This window comes from Hevea brasiliensis, chromosome 15 (assembly GCF_030052815.1).
Source record: "Hevea brasiliensis isolate MT/VB/25A 57/8 chromosome 15, ASM3005281v1, whole genome shotgun sequence".
NCBI classification, from domain to species: Eukaryota; Viridiplantae; Streptophyta; class Magnoliopsida; order Malpighiales; family Euphorbiaceae; genus Hevea; species Hevea brasiliensis.
This window is the reverse complement of record NC_079507.1, coordinates 75,529,188-75,543,988: the sequence shown is the minus strand read 5'-3', so window position 1 is coordinate 75,543,988 and position 14,801 is coordinate 75,529,188. Positions and strand designations below refer to the sequence as shown.

The window sequence follows — 14,801 nt, the reverse complement described above, 5'->3', positions numbered from 1 at the left end:
AACCTATATAATGTGAAGATTTTCACAAAAAGGGTGAATTTTTTAAATTTCCTGGCACGTTAAAGCTCTTAGGACATTAAAACTTTGATGCTGCAACCTTCTGAAGTGTGAGACTCTGACAATAAATGCGTGATTAAAAAAAGAAAAATTAATCAATGATATTCAATTGAATAGTATTAGAGTTGTTTACAGGACTATAAAGTTTCAAGTTCAAGTACTAAATAAATTAAAAAGAAAAATTAAGACAAATAAAATATTGATCCTAATTTTAGCCAAGTAACACTAGAAGTTCCCATGAAGTTTTAATCATGAAAATACTGTTCAGTTTTTTTTTAATGACTTGCTAAGAATAGATGGAACCTTGATCCCAAAATTTGTTTCTTCAGGAAAAATATGGACGCCATAAAGAATCTATTGGGCAGCAAACAGCCGGAAATCCTGCAAAAGAAAACAAAGATAGTATGATACCACAGGATAGACAGTTGCACCAGTGTATACATATCACCCTTTAGTCACCCATACTTCTTCACTCAAGGGACAACTACAAAGCAACCAAATCCTAATCCTTTCTCCTATTGGATCATTTTCAACTCCTAAGGTAACATGGGTGTTGTTTCCTACGAATTGATTGTCACCTCCCCCATCCCGCCTGCTAAGCTGTACAAAGCCTTGGTCCTTGATTCCGATATTCTCCTACCAAAGATTGTGCCACAGGCCATTAAGAGTGTTGAAATCCTTGAAGGAGATGGAGGCCCTGGAACCATCAAAAAAGTTACTTTTGGAGAAGGCATGATCATCGATTTATTAAACTTGCTTTCCTTTAGATATTATCATAGCCAATTCAAGTACTAAATGTTGAAACTAATTGCACTGAATGTTAAATATTTATGTGCAGGTAGCCAATTCAAGTACTCGAAGCATAAGATCGAAGCGATTGATAAAGAGAACTTAAAATTCAGCCATAGTGTGATTGAAGGCGACATGTTAATGAATGTGATTGAAAAAATCACTTACGATATCAAGTTCCAGCAATCCCCTGATGGAGGATGCATCTGCAAGGAGAGCAGCAATTACCATACCATTGGTGACTTTGAGCTTAACAAAGACCAACTTAAGGCTGGCAAAGAGAAGGCCTTAGGAATGTTCAAGGCTGTTGAAGCTTACCTTTTGGCTAATCCAGATGCCTGCTAAAACTGCTGCTGCTTTTCTGCTGAAATAGTCTCTTATATATGCTTGTGAGCAAAAAACTGCCTTTGGTTTGCAAATAAAAGTTTGCAGTTGTACGGGTCAAGAGTTAAGAAACTTGTTATTTTCTACGTCGCAAAGAAAATGAATGATATGAATCCCTTGTTTCTTTCAATAAATGCACAAGAATTATCATATGATCAAGTTATATTAGTTGCTTTTTTTATGTAATTTGATCATTCTTTGTGTTGATGATATATATAATTGATCTCAAGACCCATACATATTTTTTTTTAAATTTCTAAATCCCACCTTTTAATATGTTCAAAAAATATTTTTCCCCACAAGAAGGGGAAAAAAAAACTTATCAATCAATTGATTATTTTTCCCTTTCATATTTTCTTTTTGATAATGTACTAATAGATTTTTCGGGTCTTTGTGTCCGATTATACTCGTCAAACTACTCGCATATTAGGTTCTTTCTTTTGTCTTTCCTTTCTCAATACAAACATAAATAGGAATATTATAAGTATAATGTAAAATTATAAAATTAATATAAATTATATTTAAAATAGTTTCTATGTCAACATCAGTTTTTGAAATTGAAAAAGCAATATTTCAAGAGAACAACTTTTAGATTTTGTTTTAAAATTTTGTAAATGTATTATAAATCTAATAATGCAATATAAAATTATTTTTATCAAATATAAAAATATATAATTACAATAGATATAAAATATAAAATTTCCCGGCGGCCTTCCTTGCTTGACTCACATCTCATTCGTTACGGCCATGAATATATTTTTTATGAATTCTGCCTTGAATTTTCCTCCTTCATTTTTAGTCAAATAAAATTGACATTAACAATGACTAATTATAGCCTCAATCAAAGCTATTGACGCTTGAATAATATTTTGAAAAGTCTGATTTGATGCTGTCAAAAAAAGCAAGGCATCACTGCATTTGTCCAATGAAAAAAACTGAACAAGACAAAAGAATAACATAAGATAATTGTGCTAATGGTGATTACATAATATTGAATTTGAATGATGAACATTCAGAGCATTGCATTAAAAAGCGCGATGGCCATCAGCATACAAAACAGCCATAAGTTCTGAAGGAATGCCTGCAAGCCAACAATGAAAATATGAAGAAGTACATTCCAACATTTCTGAAAGAAAATTCTTGTTTATTTATTATGAGCTTTATTAGGGATTAATTATAATCCTTAATCCACTGGTAGAGAAACCAAAGAACGCGATTACAATCTTTTATTATCGACCCAAAAGTGGCTTCGCCAGCCATCCAAATAATAACAAAGTGTAAACTGAACACAATTTTAATTAATTAGTTATAAGCATCAGGATTTGCCAAGAGATAAGCTTCAACAGCCTTGAACAATGCCAGGGCCTTCTCTGCTCCAATCTTGATCTGGTCTTCATTGATCTCACCGTTTTCCTTTGGGTAGTATTTGGTGGTGGTCTTGATAATGGATCCTCCATCAGAAGAAGACACCATTTTGATCTCATAGGAAACTTTCTCCAGTGCGTCCATCCATGGATCGCCTCCAATAGCGCTGTAGCAGTGCGTGAAATTGTCTTTGTCTGTTGCATCAATCTGGGTCTGAACATACTTCACTTCCCTACCTAAAAACATGCATAAAAACACAACATATTTTAGTTGATAATCATAATTTTATTATAATTTGAAACACTGATTAACCTTTTTATTGCAAAGGGTGTAATTCAACTAATTAATTGTTACCTTCTGCAAAGGAAGTCTTCTTAATGGTTCCAGGCCCTCCATTTCCTTCAAGAATCTCCACATTCTTAACGACCTGAGGCAGAATCTTAGGGATAGCAGTGTCAGCTTCAAGGACGAAGACCTTGAACATCTTGGTTGGGGGGATAGTGGTAGCCATTTCCCTCTCAAAAGTCAAAACACCCATGATGGCCTTTGAAAAAGATTAAATGGAAGGTAAATATATGAACAAGGAAGATGCTATATAGAGACTAGTAGGATAAATATGTATCTATTGGGTGGGGAAATGCAGGAGCAGAAGGAGGTATTTATAGAATAAGCTTCAAGGTTTTGCGTCAAAATATTCCTTGTAAAGACCAAGACGATTTTGCATTTAGGTCAGAAAGAGCATGCAATGAAAAAGGGCGTGCTGCTACATGTTGATGACTCCTAATGTATACTTCTATTAGATATTGTTCCTTTTGAAAATTTAATTGATCAAGTACGCACATACCAATCTCTTTCTTTTTTTTTTTCTCTAAAAAAAAAAATAGGATTTTAAAGGGAATTTGGACTTAATTAACAAGGATTATCTTTTCTATAATACTACGGAGAATTGTTTGATTTATCTTGAAATTCTTTTAGCTTCTGAGCTATTTTAATTTTCCATTCATATACCTTAAATATATAGTCAATATTCTACATGGCATTAATTGTCCTAACATGAAATATGATAGTTTTTTCCATGGTCAATCTAGTGCAACAAAGATGCCTGCCTGCTCGGACGGGGTAGAAGACTTTTCATATTTTAAGTTCATTGAAAACAATATATATATATATATATTACGAAAATTGAAAATAATACTTGAATAATACTGATAGAAACGACAAAGTCTTCAATGAGAAGGATACTTCAACTTTTGACTTGTGTGCCATTATTCTTCATCGTCTTTCTCTTTGGATGATGGCACTCGACGCAAATTTTCTGTTCACAGCAACAGACTATTGATTACATCTGAATCCAAAAGGTCTTGAACTAATCCTCCCAAGAACAGGCTTGTGTCTCCATGGGTTGCCCCTCCCCTATCTAGCTTCAAATGGAACGTTGATGGCTTTTCTCAATAATGTTTTAGTTTGTGTTTGGTGGATTGATAGATTTTAATTGTTCTTAGCAATTAATTGGGTTTCAATTGAATTTTGAGTGAAATTTCTGTGCAAATTGTGTTTTGGGTTTGGTTTTAGTGTGTTTTGGATCACATTTCTAGGATTTTCATCAAGTCATTTAACACTAGGTTCAACATGATGTATGCTGGGGTAGTGTCACCACCAGAACCTGTTCTGAGCACTTTAAACTGCTGAAAATGTAAAACCTGCTGAGAGTTTCAAGGGGTCCAACATGCCTCATGTAGCACTTCATGTAAAATCACACGGGGCATGTCATTTTTCCCTTTTATTCCAACATGCCTCATGTTATTCATCTTACACCAATCACACAGGGCATGTCACCCTTCACTATTCTCACTATTCTCAACATGCCTCATGTTAGACACTAGGTATAACATCACTTAAACCTTCACCCTAGCCATTTTATCATATTTCACCTCATCAGCCGCACAACCTAAGCCTTCACTGTTTCTTCCATGGTGTGCACCAAACAGCCATCCACTCACATACCCAAGCTGTGAGCCATGAAAATGGCTGTCAATAGTAACTCTTCAAACCCAACACCAAACCCTGCACCTCCTAATGCTCAACCCAAAACACCCATTTCGTCCCCAAATCCCCAAATTCCTGATACGAACCCTAGCTCTCCACCTCGCCAATCCTCTCAACCCACCCCTAATCCTGACAATGCCACCCAATACGCCACACCTCCCTTCCAACAACCCAACAAAGACACCTCTTCAGCAGTATATGAAATGCGAAAAAGAAAGAAATCAACTCTTCCCTCATCTGCTCCACCGAAACAACCTAAAGTTGACTCCCCAAGAACAGTTAGCGCCAGAACCCGCTCTACTGCCCAAAATCCTGTCTCACCGCAAGGTTCTTCTGCTCTAATTAGGGTCCAATCACCCCCGCATCATTCACCAACAATGTCTCAAACCGCTCTAGCTATCCCTCCATCTGGAAATCAGGTAACCTCATCTTACCCATGGACTTTTAGGGATTTTAAAATGAGGAAAAATTATGAGGCCCTTGCTAAAAAGAAAATTTTAGCCACTAAGTACATTGATGCACACAGCCTCAGGGAGATAGGACTCTATGAATCTGTTAGTGAATATTTGGAAAATATAGGTTGGAGTGATTTTGCTAGGATTCAAGAACCTACTTATAGGGAATTGACAATTGAATTTTTAAGCTCATTGCAATTGGACTTCCAGCCTATGCAAAGTAACCATAGGGACACCATTTTCTTTAGGTGTTTGGGTCAGGATAGAGAACTTGACACTGTTCAAGTAAATACTCTATTTGGTTTTTGTAATGATGGAGAAAAAGTGATAGAGTGGCAACGAACCATCTATGATCCCCCTACGTTTTGGAAGTCCATTGCACCATATGGGAGATACTACAACCCTAGTTCTGCTAAGGCCTTAGCTATTCAAGACCCTGCCTTGAGATACTTGCAAAGATTTATATCTTACACTATACTAGGTAGAGGGCACAGTAATGGGGTTGTAGGAAAGAATGATTTATTCTTTTTATGGTGCATGAAAGAGAAGAAAAAAATAAATGGTGCTTATTTTCTTTGCTCTCATATGGAACATATAGTCTCAAAGCATTCAGCTGGCAGTATAGTTATTGGAGGGATGGTGACTGTAATTGCAAAATCATTTGGTTTTAACCCTGACCAATATGCTAGGGTGTCTATAGTTGGTCAGTCTTTTCTAGATAGAATTATTATGACTCAAATGAAAATTTGTGTAAAGAGGGGTGATGTTTATGTGCTGGTAAATGGGGAACATGAGGGTACAGAGCAACAGCAGCCATAGTGTATAGGACAGCATACTGATGCTAATCCTTCTAGCTCACATCCACCTACTACTGGACAATCAGACTTACTTGTTTTTTTCAAGGATTTGGAAGCAAAAATTGATAGAATGAGTGCAGCACAGCAGCCTGTTTCTGATGCTAATTCTGATATTGTGGTTGCTTTAAAAGCTTTAGAAGTTAAGATTGATACCCTTGGTCAGAAGCAAGCCAAGCTTGAGAAAAAGATTAAAAAGAAGTTTTCTGCATTCAGGAAAAAGCAGAAAATCCATGACAAAGAAATGATTCACATTTACAACAAGCTGGCAGCCTCTTTTAACTAGCTGTACAATTGAGGCCAAGACATTTTTAAAGAAATGAAGGCTATGGTAGAAAACCTGGATACTGCTTCTGAGAAATCTACTGAGCAAGTACCACCAACAGCAAATGAGCAAGGGTTATCCACTGATGAAGAAGACCAACCAGCTATCTAGTTTTAGAATTTGTTTTTGTTAATTTCAGTTAGTTTCTGCAACTTTAGTTTTTAATTGCGCACATTGGTCAGTTTGCTTTATTTTTCCAACTGTTAATTTCCCTGGTTATTGGAACTTTTATATGTTTTATATATTTGTAAAGGATTTAATTTTTGTTTCTTTTAATTCTGTTTGTTTCATGAATTTTACATTGACTTGTTCATTGTTGCTGGCTGCTTTGGTTTCTTCTGCTGTGATACTAGCACTATCTTTGTTATCCAGATTCCTATTGAATTGATCACTCTCTTTAATTTCAGTTTCACTTGGGTATTGTAATAGCATTAGTGATATTGCTTTTTAATAGTCATATGATTGAATTATTGACAATACAACAGCTGCTCTTCCCTTAGCCTTCTCAATTCTGCCTCTAAGGTAACTTCTCGACATTCATATGCCACATGCTGATACTGCTTTACTTCAACATGCCTCATGCTAAAGACCATGCTCTCCTATGAGCTATTTGCACTGGTTCAAATTTTCAAAATTTTTGAACCCACCGAAATTTTCATAGAGCATGACATGCCCCATGTTGATACCCCATATCAGTTCCTTAGCAGTTGGCACAGGGCATGCTAATTTACCTTTACTTCAACATGCCTTATGCTTTTTTATTAACATGCCTCATGCTCCCAATACTTATAATTCACATGCCTCATGTACATATTCTGATCATTCAGCACTAGGCTTGTATGTTCTACATGGTAACTCTGTTCCACTCCTTCTTAGTTTATATCTCTCCAAGTTATCATTTATTGATTTCATTGATATTTCTGCCACTTCGATTAAGCCAATGAGGACATTGTCTAATTTGAGTTTGGGGGAGGGAAAAATTTTTGCAAAATTTTTCTTTTTATTGACATTACTTAAATTGCATTTCATTTATACTTAGTTACTTAGTTCACATACACCATACACCTACACCATGTAAATATATACACTTGCATACAGATATCATATAGATCATGTATAGTTTTTATTTCAATTTTTTTCTATTTAATTTTTGCATTCATTTTAGGAATCATGCATACATAAAAAAAATATAAATAAATAAATAAATTTTTATCATGCATACATAAAAAAAAATATAAATAAATAAATTTTTACCTAATTCTTAGAAGATTGAGAATCATTTTGAAAAGCAATTGAGCTTGCCTCTAGATAGGTTTGATGGATTGAAAGTTCCGGATTGGTATGAGGTTATGAGATTCTTATCTAGGTTTATATCTTCTTAACCAAGGGCCACCCAATTAATTACATTGAGTTTTGAGTGCTTAGAGAAAACTCTAGAATAAGAAATAACTAATTGTATCTCACAAATCCTAGAATAAGCCTTCTAGACCTTTCGAGGTGAAATTTTAGCATTCACTTGAAAAGAGAAATGATTAAGGCAATCTTCGAATTTTAAACCCATATTTTTAGCCTTAACCAACCTCACTTTAAAAATTTCCCTTTAAAACCAATTTGAGCCTTCATTTATACCCTTTATTTCTTTGGTACCCATAATCTACCTAGCCATAAACCTAAACACTTGCCTACTATTTATGAGAATAATTTGTTTAAGTGATAGATACTTAAAAAAAAAAAAAAAAAAAAAAAAAGAGGATAAAAAGTATAATAATTAAATGGGAGAAGTATTAATGTAAAATTGGCTAGCAATCATATCATGTTACGAAAAACAAATTATTTACCACCCAAGTATATAAAGAAATAAGTTTGGGGGTGGATTAAAAAGGGACAATTGCAATGCAAAATTTAATGTTATTTATGTAGTCCCTAAAAGGGTTGCAAAAATTTTATGATAGCATTGGTGATTTATTGTAAAGTTCTTCCTCTCATTTGATTTTTTAATAAAAAATAAAAAATAATAATAAAAAAAAGAAAAGAAAAGTGTATCTTGATCTTTTTAATAATTTAATTATTTTCATGTTTTGCTTCCCTTTTGCATTTTCTTTGTTAGCCACATTATTACTTCTTAGCCCCATTACAACCATTAAAAGTCATTTTGATCTCTTGATTGTGTTTTGCTTCATTAGTGGAGATTGGATTAGTTGGTTTGCCTATGGGATTGGCACATTATTCATCCATTTAAACTATTTCCATCATCATTTGAGACGCTTTAGTTTATGGATTGTTTTAGAGCCTATTTTAGCATGATTTCTCTATGTAATTGATTGGTTTGGGTTTGATGGAATGAATAATTAACCCAAGGCTAAGCGGTGATAACTTTGGTGAGAATTGAATTCCTTATACCTTGAAGGTGGGTACATGGTTTGTTGGTGGCTAGAGGTAAGTTTGAAAGCTTGAATGAGTGATTTTCATGAATTTAAGAAAAAGGTACCCCAATTGCATATAATCATTTTTAATTTGCTTGAGGACAAGCAAAGATTTGAGTTTGGGAAAATTTGATAAACCCATTTTATATAGATATTTTAGGGTAATTTTGCATCCATTTTGCCTTTCTAGTTTAGTAATTTTATGCTTTTAATGCTTATTTTATTTAATTTGTTAATTTTAGTTTCATTATATTTTGATTTTCAGAATTTTAATGTTTTTTATAAGTTTTAACAAGGTTTAAAGGTAAAAAGGTCCATATAGAAGAAATTCAAAGTGATTTGGAAGCTTAAAGTAGAGTGAAAAGTGAAGAAAATTTGCTTAAAGGAGAAGACCAGCCGAGACTTTCAAGGACCTCCACATGCCCCGTGTTGAAGGTCATGTGAAAATAAGAGTTACCCAGTAAAAATCAACATAAGGTATGTAAAATTCACACTGGGTCATGTAAACAGAGACTTCGGAACAAAACACGCTGAAAGTTTCATGGGCCTCCACATGCCCCATGTGCCCGGTCGTGTAAACAGACATTTTGGAGAAAACACGCCAAGACTTTCAGGGACTCCCACATGCCCCGTGTAGCTGGTCATGCAGAATCTAAAGGCTCCTCCTCCGAATCAACATGAGGCATGTGGAAAATAGCCTAAATCAACATGAGGCATGTGGGATGGCACTGGCAGATTTGCTGACATACAAAAATTTTCTCTTTTCACACCTTTTGTTCTTATCCCTTTAGAGACCATTTTTAGGGCAATCCTTGAGGGGATATAAAAGCATCATATTCTCATTTTTACCATAAGGAGAAAGAGAGAGAAAAATCAATAGAGAAAGGAAAGAGGGAATACGCCATTTCTAGGAGGAAGAACACCTGCAGAGTGACGTTTTCCAGCTTCCATTTTTAGAGATTTGGATCTTCTTCTTCTGGGTTCTTTTATTTTTAGTTTTATTTTCATGTTTTCTTGCTCTATTTCATATTTTCTACTTGTAAATACAAGCATGAGTGAGTAGATACTTAAAATTTCAAAGTTGGGTGCAATGATTTAAGTTTTATTTGCGGATTTGGACTGGTTTTAACCAGATTTTAGAATATATAAGCTTTGATTATTATCTTGTGTGCTTATTTACATACCCATTATTGGTACCCTTTGGATTTTGTTCTTAATCTTAGATTGAAGGACCGAGAGGTAAAAATCTATGATAGATAATCAAGATAATGAACTTAATCACCTAGTGTTAGAAATAAACTAGTAGGTTAAGAGGAATTTTAAGTTGATTAAAATGCTTAAAAGGTTTTTGGGTAATTAAACATCGCATGAGAATGGGGTTTAGTTTCCTTTAAAACACTCTTTAGTTTGCTTGAAAGAGAAATTAAAGAAAATCAAAATCAACTTCCTTCAAACTTATATTTTCCTTAATCTTGGCTTTGCCTATCCAAGTCCCAATAAAATTTACTTCATGAACCTCAACTCTGGAATCAATTTTTACCATTAATTAATTAAATTTTTTGTTACTTCCTGAAATTTTAGTAAATTAGTATAGTGCTTAGAATTTTAATTGCTTAATTCATTATAATTTCCTTATTTTCCAATTTAATTTGCTGCATCTCTTACTCTATTTTTGGCACAAATTATCGATAGCCCAAATAATCATAACTTTTATAGTTTGGTACTCAAACAATAAATATCTATGGGACGATATCTTTTCTTTACTACTTGAACGACCCGTATACTTAAGAAGTTCACAAACAGTGTTCCAGCATCAAACCTCAAGGAGTTTCAGAGCATCAAATCAAGCTTTGAGCTTTCCCTTTCTCACTAGAAGACACAACTAAGGATTGGTTGTATTACCTTCCTTCTGGATCTGTCAACTCATGGAATGGGATAAAGCAGATATTTCTGGAGAAGTATTTTCCTACTTCCTGTGCTGCCAATATAAGAAAAGAAATTTGTGGCATCCGGTAGTACAATGAAGAGAGCTTGTATGAGTATTGGAAGCGATTTAAGAAGCTGTGTGCAAGCTATTCCCATCATCAAATAAGTGAGCAGCTATTGATTCAGTATTTCTATGAGGGATTTCTACCAATGGACCGTAGTATGATAGATGCTGCCAGTGGAGGAGCTTTGGTTGATAAGGCACCAGAAGAAGCAAGGAGGCTGATTACTAACATGGCAGCAAACTCTCAGCAGTTTGGAATGAGAATGGATTACACACCCATGAAGGTTAATGAGGTAAGTACATCTAACCTTGAGAAACAGATTTCTAATTTAACTTCTTTGATGAGGCAATTGGCTATAGAGAACATGCAGACTATTAAGGTATGTGGGATTTATTCAGGTTCGGGTCATGCTACTGACATGTGTTCTGCATTACAAGAGGATGAATCAGTGCAACATGTTAATGTAGTAGGAAATTATGGACAACCACAACACAGGTATGATCCCTTTTCCAATACTTATAATCCAGGATGGCGAGATCATCCCAATCTAAGTTATGGGAATCAACCTGTGCAAAACCGACACCAGCAGCAGAGACAAGTGAATCAACCACCTCCACCTCCCTCAAATCAAGGTATGTCACTTGATGAAATTGTTAAGGCTTTGGCTAACAATACACAACAGTTTCAATAAGAGACCAGAAATAGCATTCAAAACATAGAGAGGCAGATTGGTCAGTTAGCTTCATTTGTGAGCAAACTGGAAGCTCAAGGTTCTGGAAAGCTCCCATCACAAACAGTCATGAATCCTAGAGAAAATGAAAGTACTATACTGTTGCGGAGTGGGAAAGAAGTTGATAACCAAACTCCACATGAGTCAATAAGAAAGGAGAAGCAAGGAGAAATAGAGTCTGAAGTTCTTAAAGTTGAGGTAAATACTGAACCTAAATTGAATAAGGTTAATAATTCTGTTCTTCCTCCATTCCCCTACAGGTTGGCCAAGATGAAGAAAGAAGAACAAGAGAAAGAAATTTTGGAGACTTTCAGGAAGGTAGAGGTTAATATATCTTTACTTGATGCGATCAAACAAATTCCCAGGTATGCTAAATTTCTTAAGGAATTATGCACTACAAAGCGCAAGTTGAGGAATAGTGAGAGGATCAGTGTGGGGGAAAATGTGTCGGCATTAATTCAGCAGAAATTACCCCCTAAGTGTAAGGATCCAGTTTCATTTTCTATTCCCTGCAGAATAGGTGATTCTAAATTTGAATGTGCAATGGCAGATTAGGAGCATCTATTAATGTCATGTCATATTCAGTTTTTCAAACTTTGAATTTGGGTCCTTTGAAAGAAACCAGTGTCATTATTCAGTTAGCTGATTTTTCTAATGCTTACCCATTGGGAGTTGTTGAGGATGTGTTGGTGTAGGTTGGAGGATTGATTTTTCCTGCAGATTTTTACATTCTGGATATGGAGGATGATAGTGCTCTCTCATCAAATTCAGCTTTGATTTTTTTTGGAAGACCTTTCCTAAAAACTACCAAGACAAAAATTGATGTGGATGAGGGTCCTTAACCATGGAGTTTGATGGAGAGACTGTCAAATTTAATATCTTTGATTCCATGAAGTATCCTACTAATGATCATTCCATCTTTTCTGTCTTTTATATTGATGTTGTTGATACATTTGTGCAGGATATTTTTGAGTTAAGCATGGAGGATGAGTTAGAAAGAAAATCACAATTGCATAAATTAGAGGAAATTCGCCTTAAGGCTTATGAGAATTCTAGGATCTGTAAAGAAAAGAAAAAGGCATTCCATGACAAACTAAGGAAGTAGTTTGTGGTTGGACAAAAAGTTTTATTGTATAATTGCATATTGAAGCTGATACCCACTAAGTTGCGTTCTCGTTGGATTGGACCCTTTGTTGTTACTAATGTATTTCTTTATGGTGCAGTTAAAATTCAAAGTTTAGGAACTAACAAAGTGTTTAAGGTCAACGGTCATGAACTCAAGCCATTTTATGTGGGGTTTCAGGAGCATTCAATGGATTAAGGAGCTTTGCCATTTCGAGCTAACGATGATAAACAAAAGCGCTTCTTGGGAGGGAATCCATGAGTGGCTTGTTAGCCACAATCAAATTTGTTTTCTTTCCTTTATTTTATTTTATTTTCAAGCATTTTTTTTTCTTTTCTTTTCTTTTTCATTTGGGCTTTACATTAGGGACAATGTAAGTTTTAAGTGTGGGAGATGAGAAATTTGTTGCTGCAATCTTTTTTATTGATTAAAAAAAATAATAATAAATAAATAAATAATAAATAAATAAATAAATAATAAAAAAAAAATTTGTTCTTATAAGCTTTATTCATGATTCTATATTAACTCTCGGAGAGAAGTGCTTTGTCCTTGAAATGACTTTTCTATTTTAGATTGAATTTTTGAGATTTTAGGCAAGGTAATAGTAACTTTAATGATGGATTTTCCTTCTTCTCCATACCATAGAGCAATTTTTTTTTTCCTGCATAAATCATTTAGGCTTGATTTAATGGTGAAATGATTAGTTATGTGTGCTTTAAACTAGCGTCATGCATATTTCATAACTTTATTTAATCTATCAGGGTACTTTATAATATGTAGATGCATAAATTGGGGGAAATAAAAGATTGAACTTGAAAATTATTCTGCTATTTTAGTTAAGCAAACTAACCAGGGGTCTTCATGAACCCCATGTCGATTCTCAGGCCAAAAGCTAGCTAGGATATGAGCAAGGTACTTTTCTGAAGGTGACGGTTGAAATTAAAAAAAAAAAAAACTGTGACAAGAGAGAAGTACTAATTTCAAATATAAAAAAAAGGCATTTCTATCTCTCCTAAGATTTGCAAAGAGCTATAATTGTTGTACCTTGATAAATTAGCCTTGTGTTTTGGTGTGTATTAATTTAAATTTTTATGAAATTTTAATTGTGTGAGCTTAATTGATTTCAAGCCTTTTGTTTTGTATTGAAAAATTATTGATATATTGGTATGGTGTTGATGGAATTTGTTGTGATGGTTATTACCTTACTTGCCTCTTCTTTCAAGCTTTTAATCTTTTGTTAGAGAATGTTGTGATAGGGTGAAGTTAAGGAATTTCTAAGTGGAGTTCATTGAGAGTTTAAGTCATGCTTGAGGACAAGCATGGAATAAGTGTGGGGAAATTTGATAAGTGCATAATTTATTAATTTTACTCTCATCACATTTAGTGTTTTTAGTGTGTTAAATGGAATAACTGTGTTAAATGGATAAATTTTCAGCATTTGACCTTTGCTGTATTTTTTAGGTGTTTCTAAAGTTGTGGGTCTCCAGATTGAGTGCCGTTTAATCCATTGAAAAGCTAAGATAGAGCACCACAAATAATAAAGAGGGACCAAAGCCCAAATCAGTCTTTAAGGTTGACAAAATGAGCTATGGATCTATTGCAAAAGCCCAGACTTGATGTGTCACGACCAGTTTCAGTATTTATTTTGTCTCTGGAGTTCTAGACGTCAAAATGAAGCAAGCCTAAGCCCAATTGAACCTTAAGAGCTACCTCTATAACTTTTATAAAGGGCTGGACAAGAGATGAGGCCATTTTAATTGTGAAAAATGGCAATGAAGTCGTCACTATGGGCTGGACAATCTGTCTGAACCAGTCCCGATTTTTGAGCCATAACTTGGGCTGTAGACCTCGGATTTGGGCAATTGAGTACCCGTTGGAAAGCTAAGAAATAAGGCTACAACGTTCCTGAAGAGAGCAGAGGCAGATTCGGAAAGAAAGTCACTTAAAATTGGTCTTGATTTTAGAGACGCGAAAGCAGGCTGAAAATCTATCTTTTGAATTTCAAAACTTTTCCTAGTTTGGTTTCTATCTTTGGGATTAGGTTTTTTATTATAAATGCATCTTTGGGCAGTAGCTAAAACACCATTCAGCAGCCTCTCAATCTCAAAATACCTTCATTCTCCATTCCTTTTTTTTTTAGATTTCTTCTTCAATTTTCTATAAGCCATGAACATGAGTGGCAAAGTTTTTAATTCAGTTTAAGGGATTCAAGTTCTTTTGCTTGATTTGTGAGATCAGGTTTTTAATTTAATTTATGTC

At 34.5% G+C, this 14,801-nt stretch overlaps 2 protein-coding genes across 2 annotated transcripts; one reads left to right on the top strand and one right to left on the bottom strand.

The window, feature by feature from the left end:
* Positions 1 to 603: 603 nt before the first annotated feature.
* Positions 604 to 1,191, top strand: LOC131173902 (major allergen Pru ar 1-like). Its single transcript, XM_058136596.1, has 2 exons — positions 604 to 787; positions 896 to 1,191. Exons 1-2 carry the CDS (start codon positions 604 to 606, stop codon positions 1,189 to 1,191), a joined length of 480 nt encoding a protein of 159 aa, XP_057992579.1.
* A 1,083-nt stretch (positions 1,192 to 2,274) lies between these two features.
* Positions 2,275 to 3,249, bottom strand: LOC110660258 (major allergen Pru ar 1-like). Its single transcript, XM_021818491.2, has 2 exons — positions 2,950 to 3,249; positions 2,275 to 2,831 (listed from the first exon to the last, which is right to left on the bottom strand). Exons 1-2 carry the CDS (start codon positions 3,131 to 3,133, stop codon positions 2,533 to 2,535), a joined length of 483 nt encoding a protein of 160 aa, XP_021674183.2. The 5' UTR covers positions 3,134 to 3,249; the 3' UTR covers positions 2,275 to 2,532.
* Positions 3,250 to 14,801: the final 11,552 nt, after the last annotated feature.

Excerpts from the sequence above, each read along its gene's own strand:
- LOC110660258 (XM_021818491.2), bottom strand. The coding sequence starts at position 3,133 with ATGGGTGTTTTGACTTTTGAGAGGGAAATGGCTACCACTATCCCCCCA. Across the intron at positions 2,832-2,949 it reads GAAGACTTCCTTTGCAGAAG|GTAGGGAAGTGAAGTATGTT; the intron begins GTAACAATTAAT and ends GCATGTTTTTAG.
- LOC131173902 (XM_058136596.1), top strand. The coding sequence starts at position 604 with ATGGGTGTTGTTTCCTACGAATTGATTGTCACCTCCCCCATCCCGCCT. Across the intron at positions 788-895 it reads AAAAGTTACTTTTGGAGAAG|GTAGCCAATTCAAGTACTCG; the intron begins GCATGATCATCG and ends ATTTATGTGCAG.